Below are 25,111 nucleotides of genomic sequence, written 5' to 3'. Positions count from 1 at the left end.
AGGGAATAACTCCAATTATGGAATGAACACCAACTACAAAGACCTACTACTCAGGAGACAGACCACACTCTTGGCTAGACAGGCCTCTGTATCACCATCTCCAGGCCTATGAATCACAACTGCTCTCTAAACACTATAACTGCTGTGTGCATGTTTTGGATTTTTCCAGAAAATCAAACCGGCACAAGTAATAACACGCCTGTCACTGCTCCCATAGGTGCAAACTCCAAGTGAAACAGTCACGCCTTCTGCTTCACACTTCCCCTCACTGCCTGGATCCGTTCTCTCATTTTTCACTTTGAAATGTAAATAGCAGGGGAATAAAACTAAAACTGTTTCTGAGATTCTGTTTGACATTTCACTCTTCTTGTTATTGCCTGCCAAATGCAGGAAATTATTTTTTTATTTCTTTTGAATAATGTTAATCTTCAAAAGATACCAAATTTAGCTTTAACACTTAAGACGATATACGGTATCCTGTTAGGAGAGAGCAGCAAAAGCGAATATCCAGTATCTAAGCCTTCAATCGTACCTTAGGTGAGGACACTTTAACGTGGACAATAATGGGTGCTAATGAGGTCTTGATGAGCTGTGCTGGATGGTTAATGGTGTCTGCATCCAACACCACCAGCTGTAGAGACCTGGCCAGCTCAAAGATCCTTTCTATTTCACTCTGGACCTCTGCTACACGAAGACAACAACATAGAGCAGAACAACGATGAAAACAAAGGAATATGAAGGTAATTACAAAATATTCACAGTCTCAACAGCTACAAGACATGCACATCATTGAGTGAGACGGTTCTTGTAGCTTTACCAAGGCTGGAGCGGGTGTTGGATCTCTCAATGATGGCCCTCTTACTGGGGTTGTTTAGTACTGACCTCTTGGCCAGCGATATGTCAGCTGTTACCCTCGTGATGGATATCCTGCAACAAGACGACACATACATATCATACAGAGCCGACCGGCCGCCGGATGACACACTGATCGACAGGCCCCGCTTTGCCTTGAGCGCTTACCTCCCATCAAACCTGTGCTTCAGGAAGTCAAACAGCGCCTTCTGCATCATATCTGTCACCTACATCGACGAATGAGGGAGAAGGTGGAGGAGACAAGATGAAAAGGGAAGAGGAAGACGACGAAGAGCATGTAATTAAAGAGAGATTAGGCAAAGAGGTCAAGGAGAGTAACATAGTGTAAGGCTTTTACAAGCAAACAAAAGAGGCTTATAAGATCAGCATCCCACTGAATATGCTACAGAGCAGCAAACAAGTAGAAGTGAATTCTTATTATTCGTTCCGATGCCATCGAGTCAGGCTGCCGCAGAGTCTGTGAACGCTCTGTGAATTACACACTTGACCGAGCGATTTGTCTACAGCGAGCACAGTTTCTTTCCTCCTGGCTCTCCGCAGAAAGAACGAGGGGGCCACATTAAACAAAGTGATCAGGAGCTACAATGAGAAGTGTCACAAAGGCCAGTGCACAGGTGATGAATTTGGGCAATTACACAGCGCAGCCTCCAGTATGGCGTTTGGCTGATGAATATGAGTGCCACTTTGAGGCCTTGATTTAAAAACGGAAATTCAAGATGAAGAAGCTGCTTCCGTTCAGAAAGTCATCCTTAAAGACAGTCAGCCACCGCGTTTGTCCGAGGCGTTTGACTCAAGGCAATGAATACATGGATACATGAATCAAAACAGGCAAAGCTTTATGTTTAGCTGTGCCGGCTGTCACTCTGATTTGTTCAAAGGAGCTTGACAGTGAAGGAGGGCTGACAGTGGCTTGATGTCCTCAGAGCTGAAACACAGCGCAATTGTCAGATGAAAAATGGTGCCTTTAACGTGTGCACTGACTTTGTGGGTCAAAAAGGTGATTCGTTTCCAAATATACAGCAGTGGAAAGTAAATAAGTACATTTACTCATGTTTCATCCTGCTTCATACATCTACAACACTACATTTCAGAGAGAATTGTCGTACTTTTTACTCCACTACGTTTATCTGACAGCTACAGTCACTGTAACATTGAGGATAAATATGTTACATACAAACATAAGATCAGTTTACAGAATATAATGTGCTGTTATGGATTAAAATGCCCAACCCTTTAGTGCCAGCACACATTATTCTTTGCTTCTAATTTCAAACCATGCTCCACTTTTTCAGACTGACGCAGTTTACCCAGAAGGTTGTTACCAAGGCAACACCAGAATGGGAGGCGAGGACTGTAATTCCATGACAACTGACTCTGGCTCCCACCTCCCACCACCTCCTTGGCCTCCTTTATTGTTTGTTCTTCGGTTCCAATAGTAACTGATAATCAATGACAACTTTCAGTTTTAATGATGTATCTACGACATGATACAACACAAGGCATGAGTCAGCTTACCCCATAATAGATGCATTGCCACCCAGAGAAAACTATTATATTATTATTATTATCATCATTATTATTATAGGGACAATGCACAATACATTTCTTGTATGAGATATAGCTAAAAACTCATTTTTATCTGTAGTCACTGGGCAGGTGCCACCAATAATGCGCAGGTTGCAGAAGTAAAATAATGTTAAACAGGGAATATGCTAGTTATTTTAGCTACGTGAGTGACGAATGTAGGATTTTCTTGTTCCAAATTTCAAAGTGTATGTAATCAAACTGTAAGGTCAGTCTTCTTTCCTGTAAATTATCACTCATTTTCAACATGGCATTCAGTTTTTTGGCCATGAGGGAGAGCCGGAGTGAAACGCCTTCAGGAGCAGTAAAACTTCCTACCTCATAACCTTTCAGGGACGGTCCCACCAGGACAACCGGCCGCATGGAGGGAACCACATCATACGGAGGGATGTGCTCAGCCTGGAGGGATGGGAACACACAGCTACGGTCAAGCTTTGATATTATTAGCAAGTGTCTCCTAAAGTCTCTGATTCACCAAGCGTTCTTCCGATCTATCTCAGCTTAACTTGAGTGATGCTTTGAACTAAATAATGTTTCATGACCATTTTTTTACAAAATACTGTCCATTTTTGTAATAAATCAGCAGATGAACCCAGCAGCTGAACCCACTAGGGCAATATAACGTTTTATTTGATATGGCAACCTTTTATAGACTATTTCAATACGGAAAGAAATCCTCCTACGGCATCCGTTTAGGCATTTTGTACCACATAATATACAAAAAAACCCCAGTAAACAAAGTTAAAACAATTTCTGCAGAACACAAAGTACTCTGCTTTTCAAAGGGGTTCCTACACAATTAAATATGTCACATTTTCATTATTTGTACACTGGCTCCAGCGTCATAGTTACAATCCCCCACAAACAGAAGCATCAAATAACAAAAGCTCATTCAAAAGTTTTTGACAAATCAGGTAAATGATCATGACCTCATCAGTTGTATCTATCATAATACAGTGTGCACTCTCCATATAACACAGAAAGGTCTTTCTCAAAAAGTAATAGTTTACCTCTATAATGAAAGTGATCTTTCCAGAGGTGAAGCTGTGGGCGACTGTTTACTGATTTTTTTTTTTAATAATAATTTTTCATCAGCAACTCAAGCTCTTTGATAATTTACCTGTGCTTTATATACTTAATATGACTCTTACTGTTATGATTATTAAGAGAAGCTATAGTAGAAGTGGTATTTGACTGTACTCACCACTTTCTGTTTCTGTTTTCCTGAAAAAGAAAGGAAGGTTCAAGTGAGTAAGTGCATCCTGGACTGGGACTATATGTGAAATCATATCAGACGTTGCAAAGCATCACACTATCGCAGGAGGCGAAACAAACACTCCTCACAAATACAGAGCAGATACCACGACAAACAATCCCCTCTGTGAATCTGATGACAGTGTTTCTTCTCAGACCTTAACGGCCTTTTGTCTCTGGGACGAACCTGCAGAGTTGGGGTTTGGTTTGAATGTGCCCGACACCATTTCTCCCAGACTAGAGGAGGAATTTCCACTGGATTTACTGCTACATAGATAACACAGAAAGAGAAAGAGAAAAGTGGTAAGGTAAAATCCAGCAAGATGTCATCAGGCAAACACCACCAACCCCTGAAGAACAGGTGATCACAGCCTGCGCTCAAGGCTACACATCAACCTATTAAAGAGTTAGCTAAAGACGGAAAATAATTTTCAGCAGTGTATTCGACTATGGAGTTTTTAAGGTACTATAATTTGAACATTTGAAGAACTTTGAAATAAAAGAGATTCCAATGAAAAAAAAATTATATAGAAAAATAACTGAACTCAAATATTGGGTTAGGATAATCAGATGCATCAACTGACTTTGGGTCATGTTCATTGCTTTTTACCTGTAAACATATGTCATCAGCTAAAACACGAATGTTTTACTAACGTTATCATTATTGAGGCTAAGGATACAGACAAAATGCTTTTTTTTTTTTTTTCATAGAAACCAAACAGAAGAACGGAAAGACTCAAGGTGACAAGTCTTTTTTCTTTCACCATTTTAAGTGAGGATGGATGATGGCACTCAGCATCTCTAATCGCCTCAGCGGCTACGACACATCGACCCATCTGATGGAAAATTCCGAGGTGGCCACGATCCAGGCACACCTCTGAGAGGTTGGACCACACAACACAACCTGGCTTTCATCCATCTGACTTCATCCCTATCTGTTGGCTCAACAGCCAGGCTCTACGCATCCTTAAAGTGGCTCTCTCCTCAACACATCTCTTCAAACCCCTCCATCTAACTCTCTCTATCCCTTTTGATCCATGTGGCTACTCTACAAAGTCTGCTGCTGCTGATTCCTCCACCGACTACACTCTCACGTCCATGTTCTCATCCAATCCTCCTCCTCTGCTCACCCATGGAAGCGTCCTCTCTTCTGTTCCTGCTGGAGTCGGATATTTTCCAGCTTTAGAGGGCTCGGGATGAAGCCGATGTCACAGCCTTCCTTTACCAGGCGGCCAATCCACCAGTCGTTGTTATACTTCTGTAAAATGAAGAGATAAAATCAGAGAGAAATCATCAGAATTTCAAATTACTCTGCAGGATGGACAGTAATAACTGACGACGGAGAAGCCCAAGATTATTTTTCATTATCTCTTATAAAAACATATTTATTGGACTGGCATTAGATTAACGATAATGTCCCGTATACTCTAACTCATTCCCTTATCAAGATACAAAACAATTTCTGCTTGGTGCTGCAATATCTAAATATCTCCAAAAATATGCCTGCCTTATAAGTCTCAATCACAAACAGAATCGAAGAGGAGAGCCTAATTCCAGTGAGCTGAGACACCATTTTCTGCAAATGTTCTGATGACAATATCACAGAGAACTTTAAAGCTGTCTCCTAAACGGCAGCGAGTGAGAGCTCGGTCCCGGAAAGGTTTGGCTAACACATGACTGTTTGCTACATAAATCTCCTTCATTTCCAAGAAAATAACAGCTGGATTCCAATCAAGGCTAACATTCATTATAGAACCAAGAGCAATATCGAACAACAAGGCGTCGTGATAGTGTGTATACCGTCAGGACACCTTGTCCTGATAGTATACATTTAGATGTTTAGGTTCTTAGGCGTCACGCAGCACCATCAGGGAGGCGTCTGACTGATCCCAAATTCATTCTGCAGCATGACAGCGAGCCCAAACATACAGCCAGAGTCACAGAGAACAATCTTCAGAGACAAGAAGAGCAACAGATGGTCCGGACCCCACAGAACCCTGATCTCCGCATCATGGAGTCGAGTCTGGGATTACACGAAGAGACAGAAGACACTGAGACCGCCTAAATTCACAGATGAACTGTGGCAAGTTTCTCCAAGACGCTTGGCAAAGTACCTTGAAAAACTGTGCGCAAGTGTACCGATGAGAAATGGCGCCGTTTTAAAGGCAAAGGGTGGTGACACCGAATTATTGCTGCACTTTGTATGAAGTAATACAAATAAAATACAAACTCTTCACAGCGTTATTTTTGAAAGCTTACTCACTCTACAGCATGTGTGGAGTCAAATAACACCATGGCATGACCTCCAAGCGGAGTGCCATTTCCTCTGTTAAGTTCATTATTTTCTATACTGGGGCACACGGGTGAGTATTGCGCCACACGAGCCATACATTATAGAACCAGGGAGGATGGATGAAAGCGCCAGAACAGCTACTGAATGGATTCTGTGGTAGCTGCCGCTTCTTCAACCGCCGTTTCCGAGGTCGAGAATGAACTTTGAACCTCAGCATTTAAAGCCCACGTGGATGAAAAGTCCCTAAGGTGCTTCAGGACGATAGAAATTTATACATCTAAAATCCCCTGACAAATGGGCAAACTCCATCAGCTGAGGAAGGTTTAATTTAGTTTGAAAGGTCCAGAGCTGTTATTAAATGGACCTCGAGGTGAGATTGTTTTCTCACTGTAGACAGTGTTTTATGAGTTTGGTCGAAGCCAGTTTTTCCTCACGGTCAGGTTTGTAAAACTACTGCGCTAACTGATAACACCGTGTGAAGCGTAAGTCTTGTTGCCATGGTTACCCGCAGTTTAATATATCTTGACTATTAGTTAAACTGTTGACTGGAACCAAAACATGCTATTTCAATGGACAGCTACCAGCCAATCGGAAAAACACGTATTTCCTTTGCCCGTGGCAGTGAAAGAAGAAAAGAAGTAACAGTTTTATTATTAGTGTGTATTAGAAAGCAGATCTGCTCGTGTTATGTATTTATTTTTTTTAAACCAAATGGAGAGCCCTGAATTAAATCCTCCATACAGTGCCACGGGTTTAGCATTACTGGATAGTGACTGTACCTCTTTGATGTGGAGAAAGTCCTTGGCATCAAAGGAGACAGCAGTGCCAGCCACAGGGACATCCTCATCCAACGCACCACAGTAGCTGACATTGGTCCTCACGGCAAATGCCACCGCTTTAGTCTGTAAGACGGGAGGGAGGAAAGAGTAATCAGAGCAATGAGGCAGCAACATGAGTATATTATAGGGATAGGTGAAATGGACTAAATCCTCTATCACATAATATTAAATTTTATGTTACGATATTGACATATTTTATCATGGAAATTCAATTGAGAAACGGTAACACAAGCAGCTTCAACGGTGTATACACAGGGGCTCAGCAAGCTACCGTCGGCAGGGAGCGTTATTACAGCACCAATGTGCTCATCGAGGCTTCAGCATCACGCATGCAGCGGGCCGGCAGTGAGGGGTGGCTGGTGCTATGGAGACGCTATTTCAGACTTCCTGACAAAGGTGGCCGCCAGACATCACACCGCATCCACAGCACACAGCAGGGGCCAGCAAGGATCTCACTCCAGGGCCACAAAGCCCCGATAATCTACAAAGATGGTTCCTTCAAACACACTCTATTTTATATATTTTTCTTATTCTTCACTTTCGTATCATTTTTGTCTTTTGGACTATGAACTATGAGGCTGTATTAATTTACTTTTAGATCCGGTTGAGATATCAAGGCAGGCGAAATGGCGTCTTTTCCTGGTGTTAAAGACTCCATCACACTTAAATACCTAATAGCACTGCTGCTGTTTGCTAATAGAACTATTTCATACTTCTAAGCTACAGCGCTAGTATTATTAGTATTTCATCATCATCGGGATAAAAAAAAAAAAATCAGATGGGAATGTCTGTTTATATCTAATCCAGTAACTAAAATACCTGCTTCACCGCATTGATTCTGTTTTGTTTTGTTCTGACCTGTAGCAGGACAGAACAGTCCTGCTACTGGTCGCTACTGCTACTACTGGTTTGCATCGAAAGGCCTTTTTCACAGGAAGAAAGGCACAGGCGTAAGTGAGAAAATTAATCACGGCTTATCTTCCTTTAGCTGCTTCAGCTTCAGGGTCCTGCTACTGTGCCCGCTAGCTGACTGTCACACTCTTGTGACTTTTACTGGGACGCTTGAATTGAAATATTGGTTAGTATCATTAGAAATGCCTGTGCTTCTCCTACTATGAGAAGTCAAAATGTCTGCCCAGAAGTCTAATACAACCATAGACACTGAATCAGGAGCTAACGCAATACAAACAGAGTCGAAACGTCTCTCTCCAGCTCTAGAGCTATCAAGCAAACTACTTTGTGCCCTCCACTTGTACTCAAAGCAAAAATATCTTACGGCAGCATCGTATTGTGGTCTACTGAGGGTAAATGTCAGTGGTGAAACTGGAACCTCTGCCTGCTCTCTTTGATTCTGAGAGACTAAAACCAAAACCAAAAGTTTTGCGGCAACGCTTTGAAACGAGACAGTGTTTTCCTTTTGGCCGCCGAGCTCAGTCATAGTTGTGACGAAAAATAAATATGAACAAGATTTTTTTCCATCACATTGTTTATGTTTACGACGGAATGGGTGTGAGACGGGGATGAGAATGGGATCAGTCTGAATCTCTATACTCGGACAATTTGACAACCTTTAGAAAGGCCACTAATGCACACCAGTAGTCAGTGAAGCTGAATCCTGTGTCCTGCTTGTGGGCCGAGATCAAATCACACGTTCCGTGTGATACACAGTACAGTAGGAAGCTCTATTGTCCTTTAGATAGTTCATGCGGTGAAACCGACCTTCGCCCTCTCGAGCTGAACGGTGGCCTGCTGCTCCTTCTCCTGCCGGCCGCCATCCTTCTCCTCCTCGAGGGACACGTCCGAGTCAGACGGCCGGCTTGTGTAGGAATCAGCTGAGCCCTGGGGAGCAACAGGACACAACAGATGAAAATAGTATGTCGCCAGGAGGCTTGAAACCACCAATGGGTGACAGGGTGACAACTTTCTTTTTGTGACGCATCCAAGGGGCAAAATAATAAACAACTGTAATGTGTAATTCGATATGCCCTATTCATTCTTGACACATTTAAATGCAAAACTGTGCAAATAGATGCAGGAAATAATAAGAGCCTTCGTCTTAAAACCACAGAGATGAAGCAAATTAATGAGTGGGAGGTTACAGAAACCCAGGTGTGTGTGTGTGTGTGTGTGTGTGTGTGTGTGTGTGTGTGTGTGTGTGTGTGTGTGTGTGTGTGTGTGTGTGTGTGTGTGTGTGTGTGTGTGTGTGTGTGTGTGTGTGTGTGTGTGTGTGGGTTGCTGTGTCACATCACCAGTTGTATTCTTCTCCATACAGGATCAAAGGCTAACAGATTAAAGATGACGAACCGGCTGGTTTTATTTGTAGAAATAAAATTAGACGCAGCTAGGACAGACACAGGACTCTGCCACTGGAATGTCAACAGGAAACCCTGCCTCATTTGTTTCGTAACCATGGTAATTTGAGTAAATATGAATTTAAATGACGCAGAGGAGTACTCCCTTTTGTTAGCAGTCTCGGAGAAAAACTCCACTAAACCTTGGATGAGGGAAATGCATTGCTGCACCGACCTCTATGGGCTGAAAGTCTGTTGCACCTGAGACAACACTTATCACAGGAAAAGAGAGTCAAACTGCATATTTCGTTAAAATGTTCCCATGCAAATTTCTAATGCCCTGATCATCTTCCGGGCCTGTCTCTTCACCTCTTCCTGGGTTATGTTCTGTTTAAGTTGTCTTGTTTTAAAGAAACAGCTTGACATTTAGGGAAATATGCTTATTCACTCTCTTGCAGAGGGTTAAATGAGAAGACTGATAAATATGCTTGAGCCAGACATTTCAGCTGAAGAGATATAACATACAGTTGAAGATATATAGCGCGTTGGTGCTGGTAGGCAGAGCCCGGCTGGCTGTTTCCCACTTCTTCCTAATTTTATGTTAAGCTAAACTAAGCTAGCTGAGAGTGGTATCAGGCTTCTCATCTAACTCCTTTCAAGTGAATGTATTCAAAAAATGTCAAACCATTCAGACTAGTTGATGTTGTATTTTTTTTCTTTTCCTTTCTTTTCGCTCTATTTGACCTTTCCGACTTGGTCAGTTTCATTTGTGTGTTTTCTCTAACTAGACTGCAGGAAAAGTCAGAAATCACGCCAAATGAAAGCTAAAGAGGATCCTGTAAAAAAAAAAATAAAAGTTGGCCGTGATTAGATATACGACAGCTATAGCTTCTGTAGGTGCAATGCGAACACCACGCACTTACAGAATGCCACCACCTGGGTGACTGAGAATCTCCTCAGAGATACAGCTATAGCTCTTGCTCTTTTAATTAATATGTTTTTTTTTTCCACTTCCTAAGGCCGAGTGAAATGAGGTGTTCGATCTATTGCAGATACAGTTGGTTGACAACTTAAAGGAAAAGCCACCATAAAGCGTCTTAATTAAGTGTTGTTGCACCACTAGCCTCCAGAGCAGCTTCAGTGCTCCGAGTCTCTAAACTCTAAACTAGACGGATGAAATTTCTTGCAAACAATATTCCTTCATTTGGTGTTTATATGATGGTGGTGGTTCCAAAATCTCCCATAGGTGTTCATCGGGGCTGAGATCTGGTGGCTGTGAAGGGCATAATATATGTGATCATGAGATAAAGGTGATAACTCAGTGTTTTGCAAGAATCTGCAGTCATTTATTCCTTTTTTCCTTCCCTACGATTTATTATCCATCTGTATGTCCTGCAATAATATAATAATTATTGGTTGTGAGGACATTTTTTTGGTAAGTCCTTAAAATGACTGATTATACTGTAACTGTACTGTGTGTGTGTGTGTGTGTGTGTGTGTGTGTGTGTGTGTGTGTGTGTGTGTGTGTGTGTGTGTGTGTGTGTGTGTGTGTGTGTGCCACAGGGACTCGGTGGGTATCTTAAACCCCCCCATCCAAGGGGCCTGGAGATCAGTCTCATACCATCAGTATCAGTGGAGTCATTTCCTTCCTAATGCACCCACTCCCTCACCACTCATCCTTATTAGCTACAAGTCAGTGGCTGCTGGGTTAGAGGAGCAGTAAAAACGCACACCCACTTATTCAAGGCAGAGAGAGAGAGAGAGAGAAAGAGAACCAGAAAGACAGCAAGATTATGACCGATTCGCTGAGGAAAATGTGCAAACATAAACAGAAGTAACAGTGGATGCACGGGGGCACTGCTGGAGAGCGAGTTTTCTTCTCAGCAGAGAGAGTTATTAAGGCAACAGTGTGCTCACCGAGCTCCGGCATCACACGCAGGGAGCTGGCCGCTCTGCAGTGAGGGGTGGGCGCTGCTGAAGAGGCGCTATTTCACACCTCCTGACGGAGACATCAGCAGTGAGGATCACGCCGCATCCATAGCGCGCAGGAGGGGCAGACCTCAATCCAAAGCCCCCATGCTTTACTGATGTACAAAGATGGCCCCTTTCATACTGTCCTTTCTACAGACTTTCGTATTCCACCATATGGCTTTTTATTATCCTACATCTTATATCTCTTTTATCTCTTTCTACTTTGGACCACAGGGTCGTGATGCTAAAATCAATGAGCTAATTGATTGGGTTGATTCTCTCCTCTTTTATGGTACAGAAACTTTTATTCTGTTAGAAAATTATCGGTACCATATCTGTACTTTTTATAATATTTTTAATAATGAATCATAAAGAGCTAGCTAGTAGTTTACAATGCCAAAACTTCATTTAAAAAATGATAAATCTGCGTAGAAAATCAACACATTATCAATATCATAATATGAGATAGTAATTGGGATTTTGGTTATATCACGTATTATATTGTGGTTCAGCTTAAATTATGTTTTTTCCTGATGGTAAAGGCTGCATCACAGGGACGTACCTATTACTGCTGTCTGCAGATTGCTATTGCTTGTATAGTACTCCTGCTTCTATTAAAACTACACTGCTGGAAGTATCAAAAATATCGCTAGTATTAATTCAACAACTTCAATTCCTTTATCTACTTTTAGTGAGTGCTTGACCTAGCGTGAATATTTTGTCCAGTTAACGTATAAAACAAAAACCCTCTCAATGCCCTACAGTACAAGCATTGCATTGATACAGATTGATGTTTGGGTATATCGGTCAAAACTACTGCGAAATTTGATTTTGCCAACATCCTCCGAACACAGTAGCGAGGTGAATAATTCAGCGTAATGTTACCCGCCCCTGAGTGTGAAATGAAAAGCACAGACTTTACACACCTGAGTAGGACCCTGTGAGTGGATCCCTGGCTAATGGACCTGTACTATGGATCCATCAATCATCAAAGATGTCCAAAATCTACACTGCGTAGTACCACCATTTTAACACAGCGCTGACTTATAGTTTGCTCGCATTGTCCACAGATCAGCAATGATGCATGTGCCACCGCGCTGTCTTGGCTCTGAGGACTTCACCTTTGGCTGACCATCGCCGTAGCCGTTTGTGTTCCGATCTCTGGCTTCAGGTCCAATTTGTTAAAACTGCACCACATAATAACAGCTCTCTGCGTTTGAGCACAGTGAAAAAAAATATATAGTCTCTTCCATCTCAACATCCCAATTACAGGAACAAGAAGACAAAAAAAAAAAAAAATCATAGAGGAAAAAAAAAAAAGAAAAGCACCTTCCATGTCCGCCAAGATTTTATAAAACCTCAGTTACGTCACTATTCTTGACCTCAGAACTATCTGAAACTTAACACCCAGGCTGTTGCATCCATCATATCAGTGGGTCGTTTAAATGGGCTCTTTTTGTGAACACACTAAACTTAGCTCCACTTGACCACAGCGCACCATTGCACAGCAAACACAGCACAGAAAGCTTACAGGTAAATGAATACAGCCTCTGGACATCAGCCGCCTTTCTGCATGCTGTACTATGCATAGCCATCAAAAAAGAATTTAGCAAAGAACGGTTTTCTTCTCATCACTGTGAACAGCTGCAACAATTAGTTAATTGATCAACTAAATAATCGAAAGAAAATTATTTACCAACTAATGAATCATCGGAGTCATTTTCAAGCAAAAAATCCAAATATCTGCTGTTCCGGGTCGTCAAATGCGAGGATTCAATGCTTTTCTTGGTCTTACGTGATAGCAGCTGAATATTTTTGGGTTTCTTACTGTTGGTCGTACGTCACCTTTGCTCTAGTACATCGTATTGGGAATTTGGTTTTAAATTGTTGTCTGAACTTTTACAGACCAAACAATGAACCGATATATAAAGAAAAAGTAATTGCTAGAATAAATGGTAATGTAAAGGAACTTGTTAGTTGCAGCCCCATTACTGATTCCTCTGATTTATTTAATGTTTACATAGTGTTGGTTGCACACTAATAGTTGCAGTCAGATTTTTTTGTGACCGTCGTAAACTGATGTATCAGGTAGCACAGAGCCAAAAGGAAAAATCTGATGAACAGCTACTCTGACTTTGGTGAGAGTAGCTAATGGCTGAAGGCTAAAAAAAGATGGAAGATAAATTATTAAGGTGTGTCTCGAAATGAATTCAAACAAAAAATAAAACAATTATCATATTTTGCAGGGCAAAACATCAGCCTTCGGATACAGCCACCGTACCAGATCTGTTGCAAACTGTGAGTCTTCACAGTGATCTAACCTAGGTTAACTTTCATATTGTAGCCTGCAGGTCTTGCAAGCAAGCAAACGTTTTTTTTTTTCTTTTGCTTCTTTCAGGTGAACTGACCTGGCTCATCTTAGACTAAATGTGTATTGCAGAGTATAAACAAGGACTAAAAACACACATCATTATGTTATTATACAGTTTATGGACTTGAATTCACATCACAGCAGCATGTTTCACTCTTTAGTCCCTTTCGAGTCAAATTAGCTGTTATTCTGTATCCGTGATGGAGTGGGATGTTGCCGCTATATAACACAATATCTGAACTTCACGCCACACTACTGCTGAGTTATCAATACATTAGCATTAACCCTGGATGCCTGACCCATAAGCAACGAACGGCTAGCTCAGTGCACAGACGGTCTGGGGTCCACAAGCTAATTACTGCCCATCATAGCTTTCCTAGCGCAGGTACAGGGAGGCTACTGTGAATTGTGGGCTGCAGGCTGGCGTGCACATCGGCCTCTCCGGGGTCAGGAGCCAGCTACCCCCCCCCTTGTCACCACGGAGGAGTGAATGATGAGAGTAAACATGGCTGCTGCTGCAGCGGTTACCACCGCTGACATCAATGGCCTTTATGATTCACTGGCCCCCACGGTGTCTGTAACCCACCTGTCCACAGTCATTTGTAACCCCCCTTTGTTTGCCATTCTGTCTGCCTTTATCTGTCATTTAGTCCAAACATGTCTTTGTGCGTCAGTTTCTTTTACTTTCTATATATAGAGACAAAAAAAAAAAAAAGCACTATGAAGGCACTGCAGAAATGCAGTTACCACTGTGTTGTTCCGGTTGCCAGTCAGTCCACATCAAATCAATATCTATTGGCTTGAACAGGAAACTCCCGCATGCAACAATCAGTGCATAAATATCATGTAACATGCAAACACGGCTATCATATTGAGTCACGTAGAATGACGTCATGCTGCACACATTATAGTGCAGCAGCCATGACACGTACCATGACGGAGTACACGGATGTGTTCATAACTCTCACTGACTTCTTCGCTTTCATGTCAGAAAATGAAAGCAGCGCATCCCTCACTGGGTGACACCCAGCAACAGCACACTTGCTGCTCTCGGTATTCCCCTTCAAAAGAATGAAAACAAGTGGGCGAATAAAATTACTGCATAGCACAAGCGCATTCTTCTCAACAAATGTGAAGTAAGATCTTTTTTTTTTTTTGGTCTGTACGACCTCGACAGCACAGAACCTACAAGCTGTCAAGATAAAGAAGGCAAAACAAAAACCCCACAGTTTTCTTAGTCTATTGAGAAAAAATCCCCGCCCTCAAAGTTTGCTTTTGAATATAATTTCTCCTCTTCCTTCAATAGCAATAGACTTTTTCTTAAACACAATTACATTTACATATTAGGATTTTTTTTTTTTTTAAAGTGCATTTAATTGTTTTTGATTTCTTTACAGTCACATCATGGCAAGGCCTGCTTATCAGAGACGGCAAATTGTGTGCTCTGTTTGCCTGGTCTCCATAGAATAATCAGATACACATCGCATTAAAATTAAAAGACCAAACCACAACCTCTATATTTCAGGCATTAATTTGATCGTCTAGCTGCACCTGTAACCACACATCGTATGAGTTTATTGGGAAATACGGTAGTTGGGTATGGTAGGCATTTTCAGACATTTGGACCTGATGTGAATCATACACAGTAGGTGAGCTGGGCTTTTCCTCCTGGACAGATTTCAGACAGCAAAGCCCTGAGCAAATCATAAGCTCTGTGTTCCGGCCTGATCCCTATTTTTATTTCCCGTGAACAGATTCAAAATTTCATTCCAATATTTTCTTTTTCCGTCACGATGTGCACTTCTTCGCCCCCTGCTTTCGTAGCGCAGCAACTATACTCGGTACCTACAGTCAGCTCTTCCACAGTGTCTGAATGCAAATAGTCAAATGTGACTTCCATGTTCTTGAGCTCACGCATCGTTGCGTAATAATGTCATGTTGACAGTATGGCAGGTGATGCAGTGTCTTCTTTGTGTTGCAGCCAGCAAGAGACAACACAGAGCTCAGGATGTCATGTGACTGTGCCTGCCAGAAATACATGTCTATGTAAACACTCTGGCCTCTTACAACAAACTGATATTCCAACGCTTTTCTTTCAGACTCTAGCTCCATGTAGGCTCCAGCATCAAGTAAAACCAGTAGGACGCGTCACAGCTGACAACACTCAGACAACAGCTGTAGCAGCTCGAATGCAATGGGATGAAACTGATCAAACTAAGATGTTCATTTTAAGATGGAATGTGGAAAAATTAAAAAGGGAATAGGAACTGGAATAATTTTGGAGTTGGACAGAAGTTAGAGCAGGGTCATAGTCAGGGTTATAAAGACTCTGAGGTCATCGCGGGACCCTGCCCCCACCTCGCAGCGCTTTCGAGGGCTAAATCTAAAAAAATCTGAGAGCACACGCAATTAGTCGGGATAGGTGTTCCTACCTTCAGTTCTCAGGTTTAATCAGCTACCTAAACCACGCCTAAGCGAAAGGTTCTGGATCAAGTATGGTGAGTCCCGGGCTAGAGCCACAGCAACAAAAAACAAACTGTCTAGAAGTTTTGGAGGACTGTAGGACTTATGTGGACTTAACCTCAGAAAACAAAATTGATACATTTTTAATCAATGACCACTTGAACCAAAAATAAACCTGGTTATCCAGAAGATTTCAGTATTTCTGGGTGAAGTATCAAAACACGCTATACGATAGCTAAGCATTAAAAATGCAGATACCCAGTGTCAAGTCACGTGCCTGGTTGTAGAATTAAACTTAAGACCTTCTGATGGTCAAATTCAGCATTGTACAGAAACATGATCCAGGCTGGCAAGAGTACATCCGCGTCTCTCTCTCTCTCTGTCCAAGCGGCCGCTGTGGATGCAGCATGTCACCACAAGGCTGCTGGAGCGTGAAGATCATGGAGGCATTCCATCTCTGACCGCGCTCGTGTGCTCGCATCCGAACCGTCGAGGCACATTTGTGGAGCCTGGCAGCAGGGCTGAGACGATCGCCGCTCCCCAGTCGAGCATCTTCTCAAATCTTTTGTTTCAGCTTTTGCTACGAACAGTCGGATGGAGAATTTGTATTTCAGACGTGTCAGCCCTTCAGCGGCTAAGAAAAGCAGGCCAGTTTAAAAGGTCCAGACTCAGCGTTTTGGAGCGCATTCAGAGTTGATTTGAGACGTTTCCATCAGCCAGGAAATCACACATTTTTCTCAGGATATTATATATTATATATTAAGTGAAATGTTTTTGTCAATGGAGTCTGTTGGCTTTGAACAGAGCGATATAACGACTGTTTCTCGTTGAACAGAAAAGGATCTTACTCTTTAACAAACGGTGCATCTCTGTAGGGAGTCTAGGTCTGTCTTTTAGTGGACGTACTTTATTGCCGACAAATGCCCAGTTCGATTACGCTGCATCCGTTTCGCCGTTGCCAATTATAGCATTCTTGCTCAATATTGGACCGATTCCAAACTGTTTTGTCCCTATTAATCATTTAGACCCAATAAGGTGGAAACATTGGGCTCATGTTTAAAAAAAAACAGAATTATCCCTTTAAATGTACGCCCAATAAAATGTTTTATTTCCATTCCGTTGACGAACCAGAATGCTAGTCAGCTGAGCCTTAAATGCTGATATTTCCAAACTTTGAAAACATTTGGTAATAAAGGTAAAGGTCAGTTTTATTTTGTTTGGAGAATTATATCAACACTAGAATTATGTCAACAGTGGTGATATCTTCTATATCTAAGCAGGCAGCTCTTTATGCTGGTATTAAAATAATTATGGGTGAGAATCAAATAAATATAATAAAATACTGTGAAAAAACTGTCAAGTGACAAACGTTAACACCGACTGCTTGTTTTAGATCTTTCTCTTGTTCAAAATCGTAATTGTAATTATAGCAATTGAAATTTACATAGTATTTTTTTTTGTAAAGTTCCTGAGAATGTGGTCGATCATCTTTAAAGTCAGTTACAAACAGAAAGGAAATCACACATGTCTATGAACCTCTAATTCAAACGTGGAGATGCTTTGTGCTGTTAAACCAGTACGACTCCAGCTCGTCGGGCCGGGTGGATTCTGCTTCCCATTTTGGCGGCCGGCCGGCCGGTGGACGTTTGGAGTCCTGCAGACTCAGCCAAAAGGGGCTGAAAAACTGGGCCTCAGCACAAATGTTTACCTAACAGATGATGGCACAGTCTGTCGCCCCTATGGATGCTGCCATGTACCCGGTTCAACACAGCCCATTAAGAGCATCTGTCACGAGAGGCCAGGGAGGCACAGTGCAGGCAGATATGCCGTGTTAGAAATGGGGCTTCATTCATCTCATCTGAATATTTCATAAGTGCTGAAGGTGTGAGATTTTTGTGAGCAATGGATCCATAAATAGTCATGAGAATCTTTCTGAGGGACTGTGATCGTAAACACTTCTAGCAAGAATATTAATGAAGCTGGTAAAAAAAAAAAAAACCCTAATCTTTCCGTTAGAAAAGAGGTGAGACAAATCATTTGTCACATTTGCAGGTTTGAGCATCTCTCATGCAAGAGATTTGCTGCTTTTCTCAGTTTTTATACACTAGATGGCCAAAAGTATGTGGATACCCCGTTTCTCATACTTCGGTCTAGGTCTGTTTTCTGATGGTTTGAGCTTGGTCCCTCGGCTGCAATTAAGGGGAGCCTTAATGCTACAGCATACAATTATATTTTGAACAATAGCGTGCTTCCGACTCCGTGGCAACAGTTTTCGGGGAGAGCCTTTCGCATTTCCACGTGACCGGGCCCCGATTTTTACATTTTATTTTATATGTGGAGTCGGCTGTAACAACTGTGCACAGTGCATGTGCAAGGACAAGCGATATCACACACAAACATATGTACACACACACACACACACACACACACACACACACACACACACACACACACACACACACACACACACACACACACACACACACACACACACACACACACTCAATGGGGTAAAGCTCATGGGAGCAGGAAACATGCTTACAAAGGGTTGCTTGACATCAGGACTAAGATATGATGTATTGCTTTACATTCTGCTCCGTTCATCACTTTCTTCCCCTGCAATAGTGCCTCCTTTTTCCTCAAGCGTCTCACCCAATTATCATCCTCGGCCACTTTCGCAGGAGAACAGATGCTTTGCATGACTGCATTCTCTGTCGCGATCAGCTGTTTACATGCTACAGTGAAAGAGACAGAGATACAGTGTGTTTTTGATGAGCTCTATATTATCATTGTGACTTGGTTAAACAGTAGGACCACTGTATGTGTCCTGTAGGCCTGCCAACGCTGAGTACATTACATGCTTCACTGATGTCGAGTGACATTCAGTCGATTTATTATTAAGGAGTTATCCAGTCAACCAATTCTATCATGAAAAATGCAAAGAAAGAAGATAGGTAATCTGTACTACTGCTACTTTAAACTGAATAAAAGACAACTAGAGGACTTATCCTGAATCTAGAAGTATTGTTGGGAGCTCACTACATTGGATTCAGTGAAAAAAATAATAGTATTGCATATCAATAATTTAATGAAAATAAATGGCAAAATGTGCACCAGAGGATTTGAACTGCAGTAAGTCTTTGAAATCAACCTGCCTGGCTGGATAGTGAGGATTAATGCCTTTGTCCAGGGCTTCCTGGCGCCTCTGCTAATGATCCATTCCGAGCCATGGGAGTCTTTCCTTGATACAAATAACTGTTATTTACCGCCTCATTACAAATGAAATCTATAGCTGGAGGACTGGAGAGAAAGGAAAATAAAAGCATCCCCCCACCGGTCACTATAGAGGAGCACCTGCTTTATGTTTCACCATCTAAAATGTTGAATTACCTTTGTTTGTTTGTTTGTTGGCAGGATATCTTCAATAGGGGCACAATTAATGATTATTTACATTAATAATTTTTAAATTTTTTAAATTTTTGCAACCAATCAATTAATAGTTTAGTTTATAAAATGTGAAAAAAGTGGCAGATAATGCCCATGAAAAGTATCAAGAGCCGAGGGCGAGGTCTTCAAAATGCAAAGATATTAAACTTGTGAAGACATAAAAACAGAGAAAAGCAGCAAAAGCTCACATTTGAGAGACTGGAACCAGCGACTCATTTGTATTTTAGCTTCAGTAATGATTTTAATTGAGTCATTTTAGCAACAATCTCAAAAACTACCACAGATTTTAGTGAAATTTGGTAGAAAGTCAGACACTGGGCCAAGAAAGAACTCATTAGTTTTTTGGTGTCATTAGCGCCATTAGCGTGGCTATTTATAAACCACGGTGCATTTTGGTGCGGTACTCCCCTACTGTGAGCCATGGCAGCAAAATTCTACTTTTGCTCGCTTCAAGTCTTTTAGTTGATACCACCCCACAACAGACTCTCCCCCAGCTAAAGCTTTTTCAGAAACCAATTTTTCGTCCGGTCAATAACTCAGTCATTTTACTTTCACATTCTTATATTCTGCTTTCAGGGTGACTTTGTAACATCTGTCCAGGGACTTCGCTGTGCAGATGAAAAATCGCCTCTTGGCTAAACCTGGTACATTTACAGCAATGTTTGTCCGTGTGCACTATCCCTGTTAAATAAACCAATAAATGAAATAAATAAACACACTCCTTAACACAATTTTACCAAATTTGGTACATAACATATTTGGATGAGTCTTAAAAAATGTAGACTTTTTTCTAATTGATATAATTGAAGAATTGATATTCTTCTGTGTGTGACCTATTTGACATTAATTGCCAAAACTCTTAGACACACTCTGCTCATTTAACCAGATTCTCATGACAGGTTCAGAGTACTTCTCCAAAATGTAAATGTGTTTCTACACGACATCTTGCGGTGGTTTCTTGTGCTAAGACGAGACTGAATTTGATTCTGCCCAGTTCTTGACAACCACAAGGAAGGCAAAGGTCAAACTAATCCGTCATCTTAATGCTGGAACCTACATTTGCCGCTATACGGTCCCTGAAACTGTTCCTGATGTCATGACTGAAGTCTTTCAGCGCATTTTACTGGAGAGGACAGAAAGTATTCAGAGCATGAAGCATTGCCAAAACTACTATCATGTGCACAGACACAAGTAACGACTCTGCCAACCAACCTCTCACCCCTCTTCTCTGTCTGTCTCCTGTCTCTACACAGACACACACAGACACACACAGACAGTGAGTTGTTTATGAGGTTATTATCTTGGATGTCAAGTGGCCAGTCCTGAGTCCATCGTGCCACACTCCAGCCTTATCTGTTCAGACGCCAAAGCTCGGTCTGTTCCCCCATCTCCATCCTTCTTCCTCCCCTGACCTGCAAGCCTATCATACCCGGGATAAAGGGCTAAAAGCATTGTCTCTTTACTTCATCCCCCGGTCGTCATCACTAGAAACAGCAGCCAGAGGGTTAGAGGGGCTCATTTAAAACTCTCCAGGCTCATTTAAAACTACCTCGCCCAAACGTGGGACCGTAGCTAACAATATACTAACTTTACTTCTTAAGTTTCAAAAGACTCAAGCTTTGATGTACACGATGTCGTCTTCAAGCTCAAAGAAGTCTCCTTCCAACACACTTGAAATAGTACAATTGCTAATTAGCCACTGCAGCGGCTTTTACTAGGCTTTGGTTTTTACATAATAGCTTTTGTAAAGGTGAGTCACGCATTAAACAACGATGCATATGTGCAGAACTATGGTAAGTGGGTTACATCATTCCTGCGAGGTAGGGAGGGGAAGCTGCTGTGCAATTCGGTTGTCATGCTGTTAATTTCAAGCAATAATGACTAAGTTGAATTTTTCTGTTTGCTTCCAGGGTTAAATTTATGATCCGAGGCCCATGTTCTTAGCAATAACATCAAAAAGCAATGATTGGTCCACACCACAAAAGACACATATGACATAAATGTTGTGAGACAATGGAGAAAACGTGGGTGGGGAAAGTGAGGGAATGGGACTCCAACAGCTAATTTCAAGGTTGAGCAATGCACTTTACTCTCCGACATCATTTGACTTGCTCTAAAAATACATTTACACGATTTGAGTTAATGGTCGTTTCCGGTGGATAAGAAAGTCTGCAGCTGTATTCACAGGGAATCAGCTGGAAATGGGTCACGCAAGAGAGCCTGCGGGTCGTTGCAGGTTGAGAGTGCGTTTGTTTCCCTGCCCGTGGCCTCAGAAGTCCCTGGACAAAGTCTCATTTCCAAAAAAAACCATCCGGACACCCACAAGCCAATGACAAGTGCTGATAGCAAAACACAAGGACAGTAAGAGCCCCAAAGATGTCTTCTGTAGTGCTGCCAGTACTGCTCCAAACACAGAGCCATGACGAACGCGGCAGCTTTCAGAGTGTACGAACAGGGTTTGTAAGTTCGGATTCAATGGGTGTCGTGAAAGCTGAGCATAAGTTGACCCACATGCCTTCTGTATCGACTATATACTGTATACACTACAGTATATAGTGTATATACAGGAAATGGATTTGACAGAAAATCCATTTCCTAAACAGTCCGAGGTGGGAGTTGATAGCCTCATCAGTTATTCAAACCCCTAATAATGGAACAATACAACATGACAACAACAGCTGAAACAACGGGAAACGGACCGCATTTCTGGGTTGCGCTGTACTATTTGGGACACACAGAGTAACAAATTTGAGGGAGTTATTTTGGGCATCCAGGGCTCTGGGGGTCCCGTTCATTTTGGGCACCGACGACGTTAGGGGACTGACAAAGCTCCTCCAAGGCTCAGATATCTGTTTCTTTTATAAAAAAAAAAAAGTCAATTGTCCAAGCTTCTGGACATAAGAACATAAGGAGAAAAGTCAACTCCAATGACCAGTTTGGTAAAAAAAAAAAATCCAGTCGGTGAGCTTAAAATTCAGTTTCCCGCTGCACTAACAACAAACTGAAGCTAAAGATTAAAGCAGTTACAACTGATATTTTTAAAACAGCAAAATCAATGACAATGGGAAAACAACGTGACAATTTGAAAGGGGTCTCTCACAGTGATGAATATTGTAGTGACGAGTATCACCTGAATCACCCCAATCCACTGCTCCCCTTGGCCCCATGGGGCCTTAAAGGGACTTTGAGCTTTATTTAGCTGTCCAGCCCACAGCTTTGCTGTTCTGGTTCACTCGCACCGCTATTATGGCCTTGCTTTCAGCCAAGGCAGGCAGCTATTTTCAGTGAAAAAGCTCTAAAAACCTGCTCAGCACCAGACAGCGGACAAATTCAGTTAGTGACTAGCTGGTGAACAGACTAGAGCTAACAGAAACAGAGACATGACGCCAAATGAACGATAATGTTGATCCGTGTCTGCTGGATGTGTAAATATACAACTGTTTGCCCACACGTTCTCCATATCAACTTGACTTGAAGGTGGTGATATGTCAAAGTTGCGTTCACAGCTCGCTTCCACTGCTCCCAGGCAGGCCAAAAATTCCGTAATAGCAGGTTTCAACTTTGTAGAAACTTTATAAAACACTCAGCAGCTTAAATGAGTTCACTGTCAGACTCTGGGTGGATTTTGGATGAATTCAGCAGCTCTGGCGAAAATGTTTTGTTCCCGATTGCAGCAGTGAAGTTCTTAATTTGCTAAAACGGAGGCATCTCCGGCACCGTTGCAACGGCGGTGCGAAGTTGAAACAGCTGACCACGACGTAACGATACATGGCACTGTTCGCTGATCAAGGAGATTCCTGCGCCTCTCTGAGAAATATTGAAGATATCATTGAAATCTTCAAATGGGAATTTGGAGCAGTAACAAATCCAATTAGCAAGCCTGCAACTCCTCGCACTTCACAGCGTCTATCTGGCCACAAATATGTAGAAACTCTTGCCTACACGTCTGCTTTTGTTCCGGAGCTGTTATCTTTATTGTTCGGGCTTTCCATGTTTTTTCCATGAAAATGCCCCCGGGCACAAAGCCAGGTCCACGAAGAGTAGTTTTTCCAGTTTGGAAGAGCTCGACTGGCCCGCACACAGCCCTGATCTCAACCTCAGCCAACACCTTTAGGACAAACTGGAATGCCAACTGTGAGCCAGGCCTTATCACCCAACATCAGTGTTGGACGTCCTGCTCTTGTGGCTGAATGGGAGCAATTCATAGAAGAAACTACAAGAGTGAAGGCTGTTATAAAAGCAGATTAACGCCCACGGGTTTTCACTGAGGTGTTGAACAATCACATTAGGCACAATGTCCACGTACTTCTGGCCATATAGTGTTTATTTTAGAGTTTGTAGTTCCTTAGATTAGAAATCAGCTGATCCTTCAACACACAACAATCAAAGATGCTTTTTTTTTTTTTTTCTTGCTACTACAGAACCTACCCTCCCTTGCTAATACTGCATGTGGAAAGGACAGAAGTGAGTGAAAAATTCCCTCCGGCTTTAATCTTCGAGAGGCAGCCAGGATGTCAGGTGGAGTTATAGAGAGGTCTTGAAAGATTCTGGCTCAGTGGGATTCCCTCCTCCCCTCCACCCAGCAGCAGAGCCTACATCTATCGATTTTTCCTCTACTCCGACACACTTTCATCCCGCGGATGCCCCCTCTGCCCGTCAATAACAAGGTTTGCCTCTCTGTGTCAAAGGCAGCGTCAAGGTCTGCCCGTGTGCGCCGGCACGGATGAGGATTTGTCCTTAACGCCACGGGAATGTGACATTTCTCTACCCCAGCGTTCGTTCTCGTCTCGTGGGAAAGACGCCGCAGTTGCGTGCGACAGCACATCGGCCTCATACGGCGTTCTCCGCCGCCGGGCGAGGAGCGAGACGTCGCGGGGACTCACGCAGACACGCCGACATGCAAATGCCCACAATACTCATAAACAGAGCTTTACAGCGCGCATGCTGGCCGTTCATCCACATGGAGAGATGGTAAGGAAATACGGTTCAGATGTGCAGACGCTCAGTCCAGATGGGGGGGAAAAAAAAAACCCTCATCTAGCTGGCAGTCAGTGAGAAAACTGTACAGTTGCTTGATTGAGGAGCCCCAAGACACAAACTCTCTCGAATTCACACACGCTGACACACACACACACACTTGTGCACACCCTTCCCCCAACCCCAACCTCCTCCAACTCCCCCGAGGAGAGTGCACATTCAGCCCATCTCTCAAGTCCCAACGCATTCTGTGGGTGTTTATGTAGGGATCAACTAGTCACGGCACAACAGAAAAGCGTGGCTCACAAGTGTCAGACGCCCCTGCACTCACCACCTCCGAGTCTTCAAATCCATGTAGGTACAAGTTATCGTACATGGAGGAGTGAGATTCCAAAAAGCGGCTCTTCGGCGCAAAACAGACAGAAAACCCAAAAAAGGATCAACCTGTTCCAGAGGGGGTGGATGAGGAGGACAGGGGAGTAACAGAGCCCACCAGCAGTCTCTTTCTCCACATGAAGGTAGACCACAGAGCAACTAGACCACACCAGAGCAGATAGGAAAAAAAAAAAAGGAAAAAAAAGGTGGGGCCCTGTGTTTTCCTAATACTGAAATGGATGTTATTGCCCCCGAGCCGAGCGAGTATTGGTTCCCATTATGAGGCAGCCTGGTTGTCCCCAGAGGCAGAGCAGACCTGGCATTTCATCTGCCTTCCAAGCTCCGATCGCGCTGGCCAATCCCTTCCTCCCGC

At 42.6% G+C, this 25,111-nt stretch overlaps 1 protein-coding gene across 2 annotated transcripts in view; it reads right to left on the bottom strand.

Annotated features, from left to right (window-relative positions):
- Window positions 1-25,111, bottom strand: part of cacnb4a (calcium channel, voltage-dependent, beta 4a subunit) — a 37,670-nt gene that overhangs the window by 3,556 nt on the left and 9,003 nt on the right. Inside the window, exons 1-10 of one of the 2 annotated variants that reach the window (XM_040149016.1) lie at window positions 24,695-25,111; window positions 8,563-8,682; window positions 6,784-6,906; window positions 4,842-4,969; window positions 3,899-3,978; window positions 3,662-3,681; window positions 2,776-2,856; window positions 1,021-1,079; window positions 818-927; window positions 533-684 (exon numbers count right to left, since the gene is read on the bottom strand). The exon at window positions 24,695-25,111 is cut by the window's right edge and continues 39 nt beyond it. In XM_040149016.1, the coding sequence (XP_040004950.1) occupies window positions 533-684; window positions 818-927; window positions 1,021-1,079; window positions 2,776-2,856; window positions 3,662-3,681; window positions 3,899-3,978; window positions 4,842-4,969; window positions 6,784-6,906; window positions 8,563-8,682; window positions 24,695-24,739 (918 nt within the window). In that variant the 5' untranslated portion in view covers window positions 24,740-25,111. The remainder of the gene's footprint in view (window positions 1-532; window positions 685-817; window positions 928-1,020; window positions 1,080-2,775; window positions 2,857-3,661; window positions 3,682-3,898; window positions 3,979-4,841; window positions 4,970-6,783; window positions 6,907-8,562; window positions 8,683-24,694) is intronic. The other variant, XM_040149014.1, reaches the window with a different exon arrangement.

This window comes from Xiphias gladius, chromosome 16, assembly GCF_016859285.1.
Source record: "Xiphias gladius isolate SHS-SW01 ecotype Sanya breed wild chromosome 16, ASM1685928v1, whole genome shotgun sequence".
Taxonomy (NCBI): domain Eukaryota; kingdom Metazoa; phylum Chordata; class Actinopteri; order Istiophoriformes; family Xiphiidae; genus Xiphias; species Xiphias gladius.
This window is presented reverse-complemented; position numbering and strand designations above follow the sequence as displayed.